The sequence below is a fragment of the Pterocles gutturalis genome, unplaced genomic scaffold (genome assembly GCF_000699245.1).
Source record: "Pterocles gutturalis isolate BGI_N339 unplaced genomic scaffold, ASM69924v1 scaffold13065, whole genome shotgun sequence".
Classification (NCBI taxonomy): domain Eukaryota; kingdom Metazoa; phylum Chordata; class Aves; order Pterocliformes; family Pteroclidae; genus Pterocles; species Pterocles gutturalis.
The window spans coordinates 1-20,246 of NW_010138374.1; the positions used below are offsets into that span (position 1 = coordinate 1).

Below are 20,246 nucleotides of genomic sequence, written 5' to 3' on the forward strand. Positions count from 1 at the left end.
GCAGGGGCTGCTTCTCTGGGCTCCTCGTCCCGACTGTGTGCGTGCTGGGCTGGGCTGTATTCCCGCCTCCCGGCTGCGGACCTGCCGCTGATCGTTCGGCCTGCAGCCCGGCCTAGGCTGTCCTGGGGATTAAACCCGGCTGGAGCCACGGGAGATGGATGTTGTGTCGCAGCAAAGGAGTCAAGTCTCTAAGTGAAACAAATCTTTCCAAAAAAGCAAATGAAACTGTAGTACGGACAGCAGGTCAGGGCTGGTAGGTGCCACTGAAATGATGAACAGTCTCCGTGGAGAATCTCCTTATGCTACTGGGCCCCGTAAGAGGTGAAATGTGGAAAATATGCAATTTTCCCCCTTAGTGTTAACTGTACTCTTTGCATCCTTTCAATATTCAAACTGCTATAATGAAGGCACCTTAAGCTCAGTAAATCTTTTAAGTTCTAAGTTTTAGTTATGAGGGAGGTGAAAACACAGCCGTGAAACGGTTCAGTATGTTGAAATGCTTGTACTGTTGGAGACGATACACCTAAAATGACTTTTTACATTTGCTTTATCACAGAGACTTTGGATTGCAGTTCTCTAGAGCAGGATAACAGAGAAACTGGCTGGGACTATCACTCGAACTCCGTACTCTTGACAGAGAACTGTTAGGATGGGAAATAGTGCATTGAAAGCCCACCTGGAGACAGCACAGAAAACGGGTGTGTTTCAGCTCACGGGAAAGGGACTTACAGAGGTAAGGTAACTGGAGGGGAAGCGTGGCTGGTTGTGTGCATGACTGGCGTTTTCAGAGAGAAATTCCCACCTCATTGTCATGATGCACTGCATATGTAATTCTCATAAATAGTGATGGACAATGTTATTTCGAGAATTTTTTTCTCCTTTCTGCAGAGCAGTTTTTTGCTTGCACTGTCTTCTGATTGAGGATTTATCTACCAGGCACTTGTACGCTTACGCACTTATGCTTTAGAGTGCATGTACGTTCAAGTGGTACTAGTTATGATGTTTTGTTTTTTTAAAAATGGGCTGTAAACTTGAGGGGGAAAATGTAAATTTTATGACCATATTGTTACCTAGAAAGATATTCCACAATTTGTCGTGTTTAGATACTTATGCTGTATTTAGTTGTAGTCATATGAATAGTCTGTGGAGGCTGTTCACTGGGCTGTAAGCAGCTTGAAGCTTATTATATCAGAAATCGTCTTGACTTTGACTCAACTGCAGAAAAAGACAGAATGTCCTGGAATCATAAGTCGAGTAACAGATCACAGGATAGCTAAAATAACTTTACAGGGCAGTAATTTTCCAAGACTTTTCTAAGGTATCTTCTTCCACTATCCTATCTTCTCTCTTTCCTTTTTCCTCTGCTGAAGCAAAGGAGAATCAAAACCACCGGCCTATTGATCTGGACTTGTTTACAGTGATTGTCAGGTTTTTTTTTTCTTCAGCTCAGCACGAAGTGCAGATTAAAGTGGTACAGGGGTGTAAATAAGAATAAGGAAAATTGTTTACATAATTATTTAAAAAGGAAAGCACAAGAAAAAATTCCCAATCCTACTCTGCTAAAATATAGAGTTGTTAACTAGCTGTAGAATATTTTTAAATTACAGGCACCTTAAACACACAAGAGGACTAAAACATAAACGAGCTTGTGTCATGGTATACTTCCTTCTCCCTCTTTCATGTAAATTCTTTGTTTTAAAAACTACTCTTCCTAGATGTTAGACTGTCTCCTTTATATCCCTTTTCCCTTCAGGTTAAAAAGGTATTTTTAAAAATACGTATTAAGCAAATTTGCCAACTTGATTGCACACTGTGGTGATTGGACATTGGGATACATATGACAGCATGTGATAGTGATACAAATTTCAATTAAAATTTTTAACCTGTGTAATGAACATTCAAAGTTTTATCAACTATTTAAATGCTGTATCTTTTTTCTCCCCCGTAGTTTCCTGAAGATCTGCAGAAGCTGACAAGCAACTTAAGGACAATAGACTTGTCGAACAACAAAATAGAGCTCTTGCCACCACTCATTGGAAAATTTTCTTTTTTGAAGAGCCTTGTTCTAAACAACAACAGACTGAGTATGCCTGATAATTTTTAAAATAATAACCTGCCTTCTCTGATCAGAATCTAAATTTAATTATTTAAGTCTCACAGGATGTAAATGGGGAGTTTAGTCACCTAAACTGAAATCTTTGTAATTCATGTAGATGAAAAAAACCCCAAACCATAAATTCTTTAAAACTAGTTGCCAACTTAGTTGCATTATCAGTTTTACAATGACATGTAATTACTTAAAACCATAATACTTCTGTGTTGTTTCTTGTCTGATCTGAAAGTTTAACAGTGTCAGATTGTTAGTACTTGCATAAAGAACAAGTAATGGAGATGATCTGTAGAAAATGTTGCTGGCCGTTTAATGGTTGTTACTGTTTCTGTTGGACAAATGTCCAACTTTATGGAAAAACTAGGATGAGGTGAAGGAACTATTTTAGGCGTTAATTGTGTATTATCTGCCTTTTTGAAAAACAAATTTAATTTACAGAACTCTTTGTTGTGCAACTCAAGAGTGCTACAGGTTGTACACATGTAGCTAGAATGAAGGACGAATGCACACCGGCAGAGTTTACCTGGTGAGGTTTATATGCTGGCACGATACAGTATGAATTATCTGAGAACTTACTTTTGAGTGAGTTGAGTAATACTGCAAAGGGCAGCAGCAGACCCGAAGCTGTAAATTGTGTGGTACTTCAAATGTTACAGAATACATTGGCAAAGTTTTTAGTAAGGAGTACAACTGGTAGGCTAAAATCCTCCCAGAGTAGCGTTTCTAGGCTGTGATTTGAAGGTCTGCCTTGTCTGCAGATTATTTTTAAGGTATTTACGGAAGATGGTTAAAAAGCATGTGTTGTCAATGGGCTTAAGTTTCTATGCAAGGATCAGTGCCTTCATTGGAAAATGGGGAGGAATCCTGTGAGAAATCACTGTAATATAGCACTGTTTTCCATGCAGAAGCTTATTTGAATTAAATAGGTATGAATGTTTACTGCTTTTTGTTTAGGTCATCTCTTTGTTCTGTCCTTTATTTCTAGCTGCGTTACCTGAGGAGCTGTGTAAACTGAAAAAACTGGAAACACTACATTTGAATGGCAATCACTTGAGGCAGCTACCGGCTGCGTTTGGACAACTTTCAGCTCTCAAAACTCTGAGTCTTTCTGGAAACCAGCTTCGGACTGTGCCTCCACAACTCTGTGGTCTTCGCCAGTTGGATGTGGTGGATCTGTCCAAAAACCAGATCCAAAATGTGCCTGACACTGTGGGAGAATTGCAAGCTATTGAACTCAATTTGAATCAGAATCAGGTCTGGCAACTGAGATATTATGGGCATGTAAATTTAGGACATGGTTTATCTTGGACTTAGTACATTCACAGAACATAAGCTGAGACCGTCAAAACTTTATGGCTAAAATACATCCCCTGGACACAACAGAAATGAGGGATCAGAACTAGAATTTATGTACTGATACATCCAACTGATTTGTTGCCTGATTTGTTTATGTAACAAATCCTGAATTTAGTCATACAGAAAATGATTTGAGCAGTTCTTGAGTAAGAATCTGATAGAGATGTGTAGGTTGCCTGTCATCATGGAAGAAAAAGTTACTTGGATTTTTGATCATTATTATTGTTGCTTACGCATTGCTTTTAAGTAGTTACTGTTAATGTAGTTTATATTTACAACACAGTAATTGTTCCATATTGGTCTGAAACAAATCACTTCAAGTAATCATGGATCACTAACATTTTAATCCCATTTCTGTTTTGTGGTTTTTTTATTTCTACCAGATATCCCAGATCTCAGTGCAGATCTCCCACTGTCCACGCCTCAAAGTCTTGCGTTTAGAAGAAAACTGTCTAGAACTCAGCATGCTTCCTCAGAGTATCCTCAGCGATTCCCAGATCTCACTGCTTGCAGTAGAAGGCAACCTCTTTGAAATCAAGAAGCTTAGAGAACTGGAAGGTTATGACAAGGTTTGTGTATTTTTTTGTTTGTTTTTTGCCTTTATTTTTTTTTTTTTTAAGATGCTTCTGGTGAAATCTTAGTATTCTGAGTACCTCCTAAGAATACTAAGCTTTTTTCATCATTATCTGTTGAAGGGTAGCCAATGATGACAGGTGTCACTTTGATGGGACAAAAAATTATGGATGCTTCCTGTTTTGCATTATTCTTAAGTGTTTAACATTAGTTCATCCTTAGCACTTGAGACCTGACTGTTCAGCACTGTGAGGACTTTCTAGAACATTAATCTCAATTTCAGCAAATGGCAGAAATATTTTTTTTTTTTTTTTTTTTTTTGAAATTAAAGGTCTAATGATCGTGTCTTGGAAATGAAAACATGCTTTGGATGCAGAGTGCTTTTGACGCTGAGAGCAGAAGCTTAGCTGCTTTCAGTAGTAACGAATCTTGTATTAATTTCTGAATCTTAGATTTCTTTTGTTGTTGTTTTCTTTGTAGTACATGGAACGATTTACAGCTACAAAGAAGAAGTTTGCATGATCATTATTCTGACCCTCTGTGTTCCCAGTAAGAAGAGTTAGTGACTCAAGTACCTACTTCACTGACTTAAACCAAGACTGATGAATGGGGTGATCAGAGTACTCCTCCTCTACTAGTCTGATACGGTCTGTGAAGGCCACATTGAATAAACTTGAACTAGAGAACATGGGTATTGAACTGATGAACATGCCCAGGGGCCAGTTTTGATTTTTGTGCCACTGTAGCTTTTAGCACAATACATGTTCTTCTTTGTCAGGGCTTGCTCTTTCAACAGAGAAAGGGAATGAGCGTTTCAAAGTTGCCAGTTCCCTTTTGTCAGGAAGCTGGCTGTTGATTTTTTCTTCTGGAAACATTTTTCCAATAGCACATAGAAGTTCTACCACCAAAGCAGATCTGAAACATTGTACATCTTGCAGGTAGCATTATTCTACAGAGAAGTTTTACAGATAAGGTTTTAGTTTACAACCTGTGTAAGTTTTTTATGAAGCACAAATAGTTGCAGCTAAGTTAAAGTGTTTTATTAACTGCTTCTGGTAAACAAATCATGGTTTGAGCATCCTTCATTCATATTTTACTGTACAGGCTTTCTTTTCCCATAAGCAAGAATTGCACTACAGTCCACTTCTGCTTGAGCTGTACAGAATAAAAATAAAGTTCATCTTCAGTGTATTCAGTAAAAATGTATATTGCCAGAAAATAATATCCTTGCACTGACTCCTTGTGTACAGAGCAATGCTGAAAGTTTTAGTTGTCAGCCTACTGCTGCTGCCTTATTACCAAAAGCACCTAGAAAGAGCTAAAAATGTATGCAATTATGTAACTTATATTGAAAAGGAAAATGTACTTGTTTATTTTAGTAAATAATTTTCAAAAAAATCATTTCAAGTTTATTTAGTGCAACTGCTTCTGTTGTCACTTCAACAAGTAGTACTGGGCTATCACTGGAAGCCATCACTTGGGTACTCAGTTCCATCAGTTGTTGGGAGCAGCTACACTTCAACTGCTTTGAGAATGCAGCGCTTTGGTAGCAATTCAGTTAATACGTACTGTTAATAAGTACTGCACACTCAAAACAGTGAAGGAGGAGCTGTACTAAATACGCTTCTAGGCAAGGTAAGCATGGATGCATCCATGTTTAATGAGACAATCTTGCCTTACCTACTGTTCTATACTTAAGCTTTCCTACCTGTGATGAGAAAGGTGCTGGTGTAATTGTTAAGTGTATTCAATGTCTTATGCCATCTGCAGTTAAGAAAAACTCACTGATCTCTGTGCCAATATTTTCCCTCAATGTACCAACTATAAGATCAGTGATAAGTGGTTCATTTGTAAGATGCTCAGAAGAGATATTTAGTTCCCTGACCCTAGTGCTGTCTTATTTCAATTCTCACATAGTAATATCCAGTCTAAGAGTGTTTTAGGGAACATCAGCTCCTTATTGAAAGGATGGATGAGATCTGTCATTAAGCAGGGAACCAGTTTTACTGAAGAACCCCCAGTCCAGGTGTTCCTTTGTGTAAAAACTACTAGTTTCCTGTAAGAAGTAGTTGACAGCAGACTGTTTTTGAAGGTACTTCATTTGGCAAGACAGAACTAGGGAAGTGCTTTAAGAACACAATCTGTCTGTCACCATAATGCAAGGCCCTGTACAGTCAGAAATCTGTTCAGCTTTGTACAAACAGACTCCAGATTGACATGTGCAAATCCAGCAGTGAATAGTCAAAAGCCTGAGGCTTGTTTTAAATTTTAGCTCCTTCCACTTGATACCTAAATCCCATTTGAAGTATTGGCTTTTTTCTTAGAGATTTGCCATGCATGACACATCCACAGAACACAGCCCCAAGGTAGCAGATTGCCCCTTAGCCTTCACCAACTCTGCCTGCTACAAAGGAATGGTCTACCATTAATACATTCACACTTGCTACAAAGGAATGGTCTATCATTAATACGTACACATGTGGCAATGTTGTGCTGGGGTGGTTTTTTGGTTCTTGGTGTTTTTTGGTTTGTGGGTTAACTGGAGATATCTGTGCTCAAAGATGCTGCTTCTCTAATTTAACATTTGTTTATCAGGATTCTTTTGTCTATTCAGCAAAAGATGCATAAGAAGATATGTCAGATCAGAAGACCTCCTCCCCCCTAAGATCATTCTGGGTATCTGAGCCTCTAGTATTAGAGAAAATACAATTTTAATCACCTTGCAAGTGAAACTGCACTGACCGTAGCTTAAATCACTAGATTTCACCTACTAGACTAGCTATTTGCTAGGCATCTGTTACTGATGCTTGACTGGAAAGTTATTTAACTTAGTTCCTTTATTATCCTGAAGTGTAGTCCCATGTCAAATTGCAGTCTTTCAAATAAGTGTTGGATAAATTTCATAGTTTGAAGTTGGTGATGTTGATTATGCAGGGATGAAAACTAGAGTGTTAAAAAAGAGCACAATATTCCTCTTTTTTCCAACCACACCCATTCCTTTGTTAGCATTAGGATTTCTGTGAAATAAAAATAGAAGGGAAACTTCCTAGTTGTATAGTAGCAACTAGTTCTGCCAAGTTTTTCAAGGACAGGAAACTAAAAGACATTTCTAAGAGAAAATAGTTTTAAAACACATTCAGTTATAAAAGTATGTATTTTTTGTGTACAATATATAGTTTAACAATCAAAAGCAGAAACTGTAAACCTTCATTCTTAATAGCATCCAGAAATACAAAGATATACAAGTGCTGATTCCATCCCACAGATACAGAAATTAAGGATCTAGTCTATAGACAACAGTAAGACAATCCAAGAAGCAGACCGTGTTGTGCACTAACATAGAGGCACCAACTCCCTCATGGATTTGGCTCTCACTGCATCAGAAAACAGTATTGATATTCCACTAATACTCAAGCTTAGAGTCTCAGAAGTTATTTCATTGTGTGGCATTCATTGCAATGAATATTTCAATTCTGATATACCAATCACAGCTTTCTCTCAGCCAACGTGCTAATTTGTTGTTGGAGCTCCAGGACACCAAGAACATGGACTTGCAATGGCAAGGGAGAAGAACATTCCAATGTCTGGAATGTCCAGGTGCTTCAGAGCAGGTTTGCACTGTTGTAAGCAGAACACAGTAACTGCTTTCATCTTCTGTTTCAGAAGACAACCATAATTAAATGACATATGCTTTGCTTTCACAACCAGCAGCAAATGTTCCTTCAGTTAACCTGAAGTTTGTAAGAAGGGAAAAAGAGCATACAAATTCCCTACGCCTTCCCATGCAAGTGGTTGTTAGAAGTTTACTATGCAATGTTCTTAAAAGTACTACTTTGCTACTTTTGTTTTTAAGCACATAGTTTTCATTACTAACAGGGTAGATAATGAGCTTTTAAAATTCATTGGCTTTCCAACAATTACTGGAAGCCAGACAGAAGCCAACATGTGCTACTGAAGTATCCAGTCTCCTAAAAATGACTTCACCTTATTCACATAAGACAGTACCACTGGCCTTATTATATGCAGCAGCTCCATCCTTTGGTCATTTTTTGTTGTTGTGTGTTGGTTTGGTTTTGCTTTTTTTTTTTGGGGGGGGGGGGGGGGGGGGCAGAGTTTTTTGTGGGGGGGGGGGGCAGGCACAGAGTGGGTTTTGTTGGTTTTCTTTAACTCTTCCCTAATATCAAGTTGTCCTGGGAGTGAACTGAGACTATACCAGTAATACTGATTGTATTCCTACTGAAAAGAAAAACAAAACACTTAACACTGTTTGTCTTACATTTCAGCAGATTAGTGTAATTTCTCTAGCCCTAGGATTTATTATTAACAGCTACAGGATACTTGTGGACTGTCCTTCCAAAAAAAAAACCAAACCCCATGATGCTATTAGTTTTAATTATTCCTCCCATCCAACACTGAGTACCATGGGTTAGTCCAAAGCATCATTTCCATCTTTAAAACATACATAATATATTGCTGGATGGAGTAAAAATTATACAGGTCATAAGCAATTTACTTGCTAAAAAATTCAAGAAAATCCTAGGAATAAATCTGATTTTATTACAGTAAAACCAGTATGTTTTTCTTCTTTGTAGGAAGAGAGCTTTACCTCACCTGGTCAGAAACTCCTCTATTCTACAACAGAACAGGAACATTTTAGTTGCAAGCAACTCGGACATGTATTTCCGATTGCCAGTCCTAAAGTCTGCAATAAAAAAAAAAAGTCAGGAATCTATTTAGAACTAATTTATTTAGACCTAGCATACAGTTCTTAAATAGGCATTGCTTCCTCCAGACTTGTGACAAAGAAGTTTCATAATAAGCTTCTCTGTTTTCAGTAGGTTTGAGAAGCTTCCCCAAAGTCACTGCTGAGAACATACTCTGCACCAGCTATTGGTCATTTTTTTGCACTGGAAAAAGGCATAAACTGAACTCCAGTGAAAACTGGCCAAAACACAGTCTGATAGGGGATGCAAGAAAGCTGCATGCTTTTCTACTCAGTTTCTTCCAGTTAAGATGCATCATTCAAACATTTAAAAGTTAACTTTTAGATGTGGGGCATAAAATTTTCCATCAAATAAATACTTTAGGGAAGATAGCTTTGTTTTCTTCTACTCACACATGCATGGGGTTTAGGTCAGGTATATATATACACACACAACAAATATTATCAGAACAACACAGCATGATTTCCTAGCCATGGCCTCCAAACCAATGCCAATTTACAGTAAAGAAATGGAAACCTGTATATCCCTCCAGTTACCTTTACATTAAAGTTTGTGTGTTTAGGAAGTGTTTTAAAGCCCTCAACCCACAAGTACTAAGTAGTGGGCCTCTTCAATTCTGTAATCCACAAACTCGACCCCAAACATATCATGTGGCTTGAACTGTTAAACTATGGTTAGCCCGCTAGAGACACAAGTCAGACAATATTCACCAAGTCCCTGTTTTAGTGAAGACACTCAACTTATGAGGTATTTCAAACAGTGCAAAGTGCCCTCTCCAACTTTCCACAACTGTGAATTCAGGTTACCCTGCTTGTTCAACTTCAATTAAAAAAAAAAGTATTTTGGGTGCAGGAAAAAAAAGAGACTGGGAAGGGGAATAAAACATGCAAGAAGATTCTCAAAGCCATAACACTTTTAGCCCTGAGCAGTTTAAAGAAAGTGAAGGCAGATGAGTAGGAGGAAGTTATGTTGGCTGCTTTCTTGGAGTCAAGGCCATGTTTACATGAAGCAATTAAAAAAAAAAGAAAATTAATCCCTATAGAAAGGGTACTGCTTCATTTCTGCTTCATTTTTCCCAGCCCCTCTTATTTCAGAATAGGAGAAGTTTCACAGATCCTTGAATAGGGTGGCTTGCAGCTGGAGAGACAGTGTCATTGAACAATGACAGCAGCCTTTAATTGTCAATTAGTTTCTTGGCTCTGATGTTGGCTTGCTCAATGCGTTCCCTGTTTGTATCAGCCTGAAAGAGACAAATTCAGAGGTCATTTGCACACTTCATGCAAAACAAAAATTCAAACTAACATGAACTTCTGAATTGCAGGGTATTATTGGGGCAGACAGAAGGGGAGCAACTTTTATCAGCTAGAAGTAATTTATTTTATTTTTTTTAGCCAGCATAGGTTTTCAGTTTTGGCAGAAACAATCAGGAGAAATAGTTTAAGTCTTTAGCTGACCCTCAAAACATACAGCAGCTTGCTTCAGCAAGTCAGGAAGAATATTGACAGAACAAAGGGATGAATATTCCCCTCTCTTCAAGTGTTTAGACATCTTAAGGACATCTACAGAGCAACTTTGTTGCTATGGACTAGAAGTAATAATCAAAACCGGAAGGGACCTACAGACAAAGTCAGAATTATTTTGCTTAGTGCAAATTCCTGGTGTTCATCCACACACCCTCCAGTGTCCTAGTGTCATAACAGTACAGTATCTGTAAGAAAAGCACTTCATAATTTATTATTATAAAGCATCAATGGTCAGCTACAGCATCTAGGCTGAACCAGTGTAAAAACACAGTTTTACTGAAAGGTATGATAAGGAGGTTTGAAATAATTCCCTGAATATCCAGCCTGTGGTGGTGAATGAGTAGGAGGAATAATAACCACAAAACTAGCCTCTGCCCCCACCATGAGGAGTGGAACTCCTGAGCAGCTCTACCTGTGCCCAGTATTAGCCACTTCACACTTTCATACTGCAATGGTCTGGGAAGAGGACAGTGCCAGTTCAAGCCCTTCCCTACTGTTCTTTCCTTCCTGCACTTTGGGTCAAGGACTGGGGAAGGGCAGGAAATCACTATAGAAAAGTGTGAATCTAACATGTTAACACCACTTTGGAAACAGATTGATCTAGCCACTAAACCTTCTAAGAAAAAGACAGTAACATAAGCTTTTATTAGGGTTTTATTCAGACTAGGAGTCCTGCATAACACTGCAGGCTACCAAAAGTCAAGCCAGTATGTTTCCCAGGTTAGTTGGAATTTTTTTTTTTTTAAATAAAAATAAAAGCATCAACTCCCTTCTAAAGTTAAGCTTAATACTGCTTTGTTTCTTTATATGGTACTGCCTTTAGAGATTTACCCTCAACATTTTGATTCAGTTTCCGCACTGTTCACTAGATTTGAAAACAGTTATCAGCAGAAAAGGATCAATTTAAATATCCTCAGACTGGCACTTCCATTTTTATTGCTGTTGGGTAAAGCAATTTTAATTTAATAATCGTATTTCAATAGTTTCCAAGACTTGATCGGCAAGGTTTGTTCAGACCTTTATCAAAGAGCATCAGGCCAAAACAGGTGCTTGAAGCTACCAGAAACACTGTTGCTAAAAACAGCAAGTCCCACTTGCAGTTAATTTGACCAGGTGATTTTCAGTCTACTTTATAAGCTGTAAGAATTCCACACCTCATTTTAAACTATAATTAACTTTTCTAGTGTTAAAATGTTTGAGTTCTTGTACTTCATAATCACCTCAGATCTGCAGTTTCAGGGAACAGTGAATGACAGCTAAGGCATCCTCCATAAGATCATGCTGACACAGGTACAACCAGCATTTATGTCAGACTAGCTCTGCATATTTGAGAAAATTCTGTTCCTCTTGCCTTTAACCTTACTGGGCATTTCAGTGATATCTTTAACTTCCCATTTGGTGTTAATTTTATAATTTTACAGCAATTGGTATCCACTTTGGGTTTTTAAATCTTTAATAGACACTATTCATTAAAGCTTTCATTTCCTTTCTTAACCAGGATGCTGTAAAAGAACTATTCATTTTAGAATATGGAGATTTCTCATATATAACTAACTTCCTCATAAGTTTCCCTCTGAAAGATGCCCACCCCAACACATTTATATGATTAATCTGTTTTGAGAAATTAAAGCAATAAAAAGATGCTACTGGCTATGACTAACTTCAGGTGCAGATGAGGGCAGACCATGTCCCCACACGCCTACAAAACCTGTTATTCCAAAGTCTCTCCAGCCTGAATATTAACCTGTCCATGAGAATTTGGGCAATGGCTTACCTGTGTTTTATTTTATGTTCAATAATTAGGGTGACTTTAGGAATTCTAGAAGAACCTTGCTGTTGTTAAAAAAAACTATTCCCTACCACACACAAGCAACAACCCCAGTAAATGTTTGCCCTTTTGATCCAATCAAGTTTAGTTGTTTTCATAGCAAGCAGTGACCTGTGCTGTATTTTTAGGTTTCCTAACACTTTGAAGCATTTGAATTTTCAGCTACATACTCAAACACCAAGATACATCTCTTCATCTGCAGCCTAGAGGATGGTATAATCTTAATGTGTATTTACTGCAAATACAGGTAGATAGGACAGTGAGCCCACTCATAACTTCTCAGGAACAACCTCTAAGCTCTAAAGACAGAGAACACCTTTGACACTTACCTTTACATTTATCCGGTCTATTTGTTTATTCTGGGCATCAATCTCATTGCCCATATCCAAAGCCATGTTTTTCAAATTCCCAAGAATGTTTCCCACTTGAGCAAGATTTTCATCCATTTCATCTTCTCTGGCATCATTTGTTATCCTGTTCAAATAATTAAGACAATGTTTCCAAGAATCAAGACCTTGCTTTTCCCTAAATTTACTTTAATAGAAATTGTTTGTTGCACAGTTATGACAGGCAATGTATTCAAGCCAAGGTATGTTTTTTCCCTTTTAAAGCCCCATGTATTCGAAGCAAGTAGCCCACCAAAAAAGGGTGCTAAGCTCGCCACTATGACAAAAAAAGCCTTAAACTTCCTCTGGTAGCTGTTATTTTAAGACATGAGTTTGTCTCAAGTATACTTTATGACAATAAAAGTCCTTGATACTTTTAACAGTGCCCTCAATAACTGAGCACTAAGCTCTACAGTCCTCACATCCAGAAACAGACTGAGAATACAACCACTATGAAAAAAACTGAAGCATAAAATGAACACTACAATACTGAAAGTGTAGGTGTCTCATCTCCTCCCAAACAGGAACAGTTCCTCCAAGCAGGAGTAAAAAGCTTACTATTTAGCAACCTCACCAAAAATGCATCTGAAAGAAGCTGACAATTGGTAATTTAAGATTTCTGCATTTAAGATTGAGAAATATGAAGAAGCAAACCTTGTAATATATCCACCACTTGGCCCTCCAGAAGTCTGAGGCTGCTGCTGATTTATTCTTCTTGGTTGCATGGATATCACATGATCTGCTGAGTTCTCCGTTCCGTCTCCCCAGGTTTGTCTGTATGACTTGCTAGCCTCAAAATTCTTCGTCCTAATCCATAAAAGTAAGAAGTCTGAACTGCTACATCAGAAATATGGTTTCCTCACTGAAGTTCTGTATTAATCTAAGATTTTCAGAAACATTTGTCTTCTGATTGAAAGAGATGAGATTTTGTATAGACAAAGCCTTGCCTATACAATACAGTTTCTTATACTGGGATACTATAAACATATTGAGTTACTCTAGGGGCAGCTGATTAATCTGGTCTTAAGTTTTAATACAAGCACAATAATTTCCTTAAGGTAATATTTTTTACCAGAAGAGGGGAAGCTTACAAGGGTAACAGGAAAGCTTACGCTGTCATACGATGAAGTTGCATTTACAACAGAAGTTAATCTAGAGTCAGGATTAGCTATTTTTCAGGGAAAAAATGAAGGAAAAAACTCCATCAAATACAAGTAGCTGTACTATGCAAGAAAACCATTAATCCCTACTGTTTATTGGTGATCATTTTCTGTTGCCAAGGCTTTCTTTTTCAAGTTAATGTTTCTCAGGTTAATTTTGATTATGAAATAACAGTAATCATGTTTAAATAGCTCCTTCATTCTGCAGTTCAATTGTACTAATTCCATCGGAGCAACAAACCAACTTACCATTACACTTTTACCACAAAATTCAGAAGAGGAAAATAAATTAAAGAAAGCACAGTGACATAAAGCAATCTCAAAATCACATACCTACAAAAGCAAGAGGGGAAGAAAATATAACAGAAAAATAACTGATCTAAATTAGAGTCAGTTCTCATGAACCCTAAAGAACATTTTGAGAAGAATATTTTCATATTCATCTTGTTTGCTGGCATTGTCAGATTTAAGCTAGATAATTCAGACTCCACTGATGTTTTCCGCTTCATTAAAAGCTTGTGAAGGGAAATCTGTAGTGTCTTCCAGTACATCTAACTTTTCAATTACAGGTAATCAATTTCTATAGATACAGTGCCTTTCAGTAGCCCACATTTTTCACATTTGAAGAGGTAAGAAATTAGATGTAATGAAGAAATATTCCCTCCATTCTTCTAGCATTTATGCAATCAAAATGGGAAATTATATTTCACAGGTTAGATCCTATGACAAGTCATCTACTATGAATACATCAAGGGGAAGAAAAGGAATAATTTCTTACTTAATAATGGAACTGTTGCACCCAGCAGAACCCTAAAGAAACCTGAACTAGTTAATTCTAGCTCCTTGTGCATACACAGGTTTAAAGATCTAAATTTACTGCAGACAGATTGAGTGTTACATTTTAATCTCATTCATACTAAAGCTGCAACAGGAGAACTTTGTATGCTTGGCTTCTGGATTAGCAAAGTCTTAGGTGCCAGAGGTAACTGTGAGGAATTTACTGAGCAAAAATAAGTGGCCTGAAAACTCCTTGCACATCTGAAGTAGACAGCTAGAAACTCCAGACAGCTGGTTAAACAGACTTGTTGCTCAAATTAAGCACAGTTAAGAACAAAGCTTTTCACCACCTGATTTTTTTTTAAGAGCTGCCTTTCAAATTACTATACATTCACTTTTCTTATGTTTCATTTCTGTAAGAGTAAGGCAACTTATACAACCTGTCAAACCAGCAAGGGCTCAAGAAGTTGTTCAACATTTCCACAGCTAATATACTCTCTAGTAATTGACATTTTCTATTCACATCAGTATTACAACACATCACAGTCACAAGGAGACCTGCATGCAGACATCATGCACGTGCAAGCACAAATTCAACAGAAGCATCACTCCAGACAGCTGGTTAAATGTACATCTGCACTAGTAAGACTGACCTTGTCCTAAAATCCGCTTTCACCAGTTAAGTGAATACAGCTTCTTATCCTAGTCTTCATTTTTAGAAAGCAAGCAGTGTTAGGAGAGAATGAAGAAAGAATAGTAAAGACCAAACAGGTAAATTGTTATTAGCACATAGATTATATTAGAGTACTGCCAGTATTTTGTGTTTTCACAAAGCTTTTATCAATAACCTAACCCGAGGAGAAATGAGAAAAGCAATATTTATTTCATCAAGTGTTCTGATTTAGCCTCATGCTTTGTGAAAAAAAATAAAAATGAAAAGCTTTGGAGATAACTGGTTGACAAATAACTGTCAGAAAAATTGACAAAAGGCATTCATAGTTTCTTCCGCCCTCTACTTATCTAGTAGATATTTTTTTTTTGATGTACCAGTATATACACAAAAGGCATTCATAGTTTCTTCTGCCCTCTACTTATCTAGTAGATATTTTTTTTGCACACTACTGCCTATTTCCATATGCAACTCATTATTGATTTTATTGTCATTATCTGTGTATCTGGAGTGCCACAAGAGTTCACAAATTCTGAGTTTGCTTAGTGTCAATAAGCTGCTTAGCTTTGGTGAAACAAGACTGTCAGCTACAGAAAACAAAGACTGAGTGTGTCAAACAGCTCAAAGTCCATCAGCTTGATAGAACTAATATAAAACAGTAAGCACACCTATCCAGAGGTCAGGGCAGAACTATCTGCCTTTTCAAGATACTAAAGCTCTAAGACTTTCAGCCTGAGAAGCCACATTCATATCTATCCTAAATGATCCTCAAAGTAGTGTTCTGTTGAATAAGCAGACTCAGCTACTCCAAGGAATTTTTACTTAAATTTCTGCTACCTCTCACTTGAATGATAAAGGGTTTTTTTGCTCATGCTAATGAGAACAAACACTGTTTGCTTCAGCGGTCACACTCTTAAAAAAATTTATTTCTCTTTCACTTGGAAGAGCTATGATCACATCTGATTCACACAAATAATTTTGATACTTTGCTCTTAAAGATAAAACTAGCACACCTTCAAAAAACAAATATTGTTTTCCTTATAATACTGATGTATTCTCATTGTTTAGGCTGTTTAGGTGTTTAGAAGTACAAATCAAGTGCCATACAAAAGATTAGATTACTCTTAACTGACTTGGATATGGTAGCCATAACACTGATGTTATAAAAGTACTGTGAAGCAGGTCTGCAAGAATTTATTTAGTCATCGGTGAAAAATTAAAGCTTTAATACCAACATCCATTCGCCTACTCTGTTCCTCCCTAAAGCATGAACATTTTTTTAAATGCCTAGAGAACCAATGTTTCTTTCCTTCGCCAAAATAGAAATTTTCTTGCCTTTAAGTTCGTACAAAGGTACTTGTGTGAAAAATTATTTTTGGAGCCAAATTGCTAACAGACAGGCACTCACATATAGCTATTTGCAGTCCAATTTGGTCTCATCTGTACGGACATTGATAGCATTCTATTAAAAACAAGCTTCAAGGAGATTAGTGCACAATTGTGCAGGACATTATACAGCAGCTATATTTACAGTGAACGGGGCACAATATATTGTTACATGCAAGTAAGCTTTAGCTACTCTCCTACAATTTTAAAAGGGTGCACCTCTACAAACCAAACCCCTTGGCTTTCCCAGAGATTCAGCATTTTTTTAATTAGATCTTTTATTAGAGACCATCTCTCAGACCAGTAGCTACTGGGAATATTCTAGAGCTTCAGATCCAAGTACCAATTTAACTGACCTGTTACAAGGACAGACACAGAGCCCACAACATTTGTTGAGCTCTGTCAGTGTCTTCTCAGCTTCTCTCATATCCTTATTTATTTGGTCCATGCCTTCTTCTATGCGATTTAGTTGTTCTAGAAGAGAAACAAATAACCTGAATAAACACAGATTGGGGGAGGGTGGGGGTGGGATTTTAACACTTCTTTCAAGCAGGAATTTAAAAGTTTCTGTTCTGCCTTTATACCAAGACTAATGCCTTTTTGCTTTCCTGCCTTCTAGGATTTTTTTTAAATTAAGAAAAATATTAACTGATACATTTTCTTTACTATATTAAAAATATCTTCCCTATCCTTAGAGCAGCACTTGTGTTGCTTTTAGAATAAATGCAGTTATATTCATGCTGTGGTAGAAAGGAACAGCTTCTGCAGCAGAGGTTGTATTACACTTTAACTAACAGTCCGTCAACTACTTTAAAACCTCTTTTAAATACTACAAGCACATGGGAATAACCAATTAGCAAAACTCATTTTCACCTAAGTAGTCTTTAATAAGCCTTTAGTTCTTTAGTTTCAGCAACAACTCTTGAATGATAATCCTTTTTCTTACAACCATAAAATTGATTTATACTGTTAGAGAGGAAGAAGGAAGAACTCACCTCCCTGTTCATCCAGCATAGTGATGGTTTTGATGCCAACATCCTGGGACTGCAGAAAGAAATTTATTTGTAGACATAAAACCATCAGTGCAAAATCAAAGGTCTCTATAGTAAATTTGATAAGGCAACTGAGTTCATAATAAAATAGTGTGCTAGGAGTAACTTCTGTAGTAAGGCTATGCTAAGTTTCAAATTAGATCTTATGTTAGGCTGATAATAATCTCATCTATTACACTATCTCAATTAGTGGGGTTTCTTTGTGACTTTTTTTCACATTACAACAAGATAATAAAATTTATTGTAATAGTCAGATTGAACTATGACAATACCAAGCTAAAAAAAGCAAACCTAGCTGTGCCTTGTCTTGAAAAAGTGGCATTTAGTTCATTCTTTATCCCTACACCCTTCAACAGGGATGAAAAAGCCTTCAGTCCTGGAAGCCAGAATAAAAGAAAGCAAAGCCTGTAAAACCATTCTTGAGAATTCAGCAGATCAGGAGGAGAATAGCCCATCACTAGTTTTAGAACCAAGCAAAAGCAGTCAGCAGTAAGGAATACACCACAGTACAGCTCTGTTCTGCCTTGAAGTCTTGAGTCCAGCATGCAAGCCGCACCCATGTTTTACGGTGAACTTTCAGCATACAACTGTCTGTGTCAGGAGTTATTTTAGCTTCTACAAGTCACCAAACTATGATACCAAGAGAAATTATGTTGGCTCATTACATGTTCTTACAATTTACAGTTTAGAGGTAGTCATTAGGCTACGCTGATTCAAATGCCTCACCGGTAAAAGTAGCATCGTCAGTTCCACAGCAGGCTGCTATCACCTAGACAGTGAGTACAGGCTCTAAAGCAGCAGTGACCAAACACTTCATTCATGGGATTTATTTTTTAGTGTTCTCAGGCTGACAATAAATTGTCTCAAGTCTTCAGCAATAAAAGACTCGGCATTAGCTTTGAAAGGCATTACTGCTTAGTCTCAGGATTCCCATTTGTCTATGGCATATACAAATACTAGCAAAACTGTCTTGCTGAACGAGGTAACCCTTGCTAAGTCTACCAGAGCTGACTATCAGCCACCTTATCTTACTCCCTGCCAACAGGATGCTCTATATTTTTTGAAATTACAATATCAAAATTAAAACTTTCAGTCATTTTTACAATGGGGCATGCAAGCCTAAAAGTGTAGAAGAACAGATTCCTAATATAACATCACTGAGATAAACACAAAATACAGATTTATTTTGTTTCAAGTCATGTACACAGGTATTTAGAGCTTCATCATCATACTTGACTATCTTAAAATTAAAACTGATGAGCAGATGGTAAAAAGGTGTATGTAGAACTACTTTTGTTTAGAACCAAAGGCAACCCCACCCTCTACTAATCCATACAAGTCCTACCCTTCTCCTCAAAGCAAGACTTTTTCACATTGTTCACATCAAAGTGAACTAAAAGACAAAAGGAAGATGTTATGGGAAGCAAGTCATAGCAGCCAAAGCCATAACCAACCACCACAGAAGACTTTTTATAACTGGTCTGTAGAATCTGGAGATTAGGACATTTTGCTTAAGAGGAAAACAGGTAAAGATGATATTAATCTTTCTGTTATCTGACTTTATATAGTAAGAAAAACATTAGGTTTAAGTCATTCCAATGCTGCTACTAAATTAAAGCAGCAACTGCTCTCAAAAAAAAACTTTGAGGAAGACAAAAAAGTGATTAAGACCTCTTTGTGATAGTTAACATGCTGCTTCCTATACTTAAATTAATAAATCCCCAGGGAATTCAAAAGCTTTTCCTTACCTCAATGGCTAAGCCAAGAATCCTCCTTGTGCTTTCTAGAGACTAGAAAGAGAATTTTAAAATTAGTGTGTTAACAGTATATATCAGTGTCTGAAAGTCTTCTTCACCAGTTCATTGCAGTAAGGCAACTAGTATACAAAGGTTCATCAGCCTGTCTACACGTAGTATGTGCTACAACAGTCATAGTGGCAGCATTCTAGAGGTTTTTTCAGTAGCTAGCAAGCCCTTGTTTTTCAGTACTTGCTAGTACTTCGCTTATCCCACTGGAAAGTCATTATAAAAGAAAATACATTCAAATTAATTTTAGTCAAATAAAAATGTCATGAAGCATCAACATCAGAATAGTGTAGATACACCGTCTGCATTGCCTCAGTAATCAGGACAGGGTAGTCAGCACTCAGTCAACTAGGTGGTTTTACAATTCCGAAGTTTGAATTCATTCTTACTTTTAGGAGTTGTCTTTGCTCCAGTATTTACCACATAAAGTTTGAAACATTCAGCTATACTTTTGCAGAACTACTATCCTAGGCTGTTTTTATTTTAAAAGGTATTATAATCTAGGCAGATAAGTACTGTTATCCCAGGTGGCTTCCTATAATATTTACCTCATCAGTGACCTGGTTGGCCCTCAGCTGAATTTCTTCAGGCGATAGTTCAGCCATGATGAGGAACTACTGCTTGTAAGTAATCACGTTAAAGAAAATCTTCCCCCTGTAATAAGAGATACCAGTTAAGTGTCAGAATTATATTTTTATCAGTATTTTGAGCTGAAACTAGAAGACAGTTCAAAGAATAAAAGCCTCCACATTTCATTCCGCATAGTACAACACCTGGTTAGGACTAGGAAGGCACTAAAATAATTATTCAGCCAATATGACATAACCGAGTGGCTAAGAGAAATGTAGGAACAATCACTATGGGAAATAGTTTCCTTTCCAAGACTTTGCTTCCTA

At 37.2% G+C, this 20,246-nt stretch overlaps 2 protein-coding genes across 3 annotated transcripts; one reads left to right on the plus strand and one right to left on the minus strand.

Moving 5' to 3' along the window:
- Positions 1 to 552: 552 nt before the first annotated feature.
- Positions 553 to 5,430, plus strand: LRRC57 (leucine rich repeat containing 57). Its single transcript, XM_010082981.1, has 5 exons — positions 553 to 733; positions 1,949 to 2,084; positions 3,096 to 3,364; positions 3,850 to 4,035; positions 4,520 to 5,430. Exons 1-5 carry the CDS (start codon positions 650 to 652, stop codon positions 4,559 to 4,561), a joined length of 717 nt encoding a protein of 238 aa, XP_010081283.1. The 5' UTR covers positions 553 to 649; the 3' UTR covers positions 4,562 to 5,430.
- A 3,813-nt stretch (positions 5,431 to 9,243) lies between these two features.
- SNAP23 (synaptosomal-associated protein, 23kDa) lies at positions 9,244 to 19,999 on the minus strand. Of its 2 annotated transcripts, XM_010082982.1 has the most exons (7): positions 19,899 to 19,999; positions 19,294 to 19,335; positions 17,489 to 17,537; positions 16,850 to 16,967; positions 13,155 to 13,307; positions 12,444 to 12,588; positions 9,244 to 10,003 (listed from the first exon to the last, which is right to left on the minus strand). In XM_010082982.1, exons 1-7 carry the CDS (start codon positions 19,953 to 19,955, stop codon positions 9,938 to 9,940), a joined length of 630 nt encoding a protein of 209 aa, XP_010081284.1. In that variant the 5' UTR covers positions 19,956 to 19,999; the 3' UTR covers positions 9,244 to 9,937. The 2 variants fall into 2 exon arrangements, with proteins under 2 accessions (XP_010081284.1, XP_010081285.1); XM_010082983.1 differs by lacking the exon at positions 13,155 to 13,307 and having other exon boundaries at positions 9,938 to 10,003; positions 19,899 to 19,955.
- Between the last annotated feature and the right edge of the window lie 247 nt (positions 20,000 to 20,246).

Coding starts and splice junctions, on each gene's coding strand:
- LRRC57 (XM_010082981.1), top strand. CDS start 650: ATGGGAAATAGTGCATTGAAAGCCCACCTGGAGACAGCACAGAAAACG. Junction 734..1,948: donor CGGGAAAGGGACTTACAGAG/GTAAGGTAACTG, acceptor TCTCCCCCGTAG/TTTCCTGAAGATCTGCAGAA. Junction 4,036..4,519: donor AACTGGAAGGTTATGACAAG/GTTTGTGTATTT, acceptor TTTTCTTTGTAG/TACATGGAACGATTTACAGC.
- SNAP23 (XM_010082982.1), bottom strand. CDS start 19,955: ATGGCTGAACTATCGCCTGAAGAAATTCAGCTGAGGGCCAACCAGGTC. Junction 16,968..17,488: donor TATGCTGGATGAACAGGGAG/GTGAGTTCTTCC, acceptor TTTCTCTTCTAG/AACAACTAAATCGCATAGAA. Junction 12,589..13,154: donor AGTGGTGGATATATTACAAG/GTTTGCTTCTTC, acceptor TTATTTGAACAG/GATAACAAATGATGCCAGAG.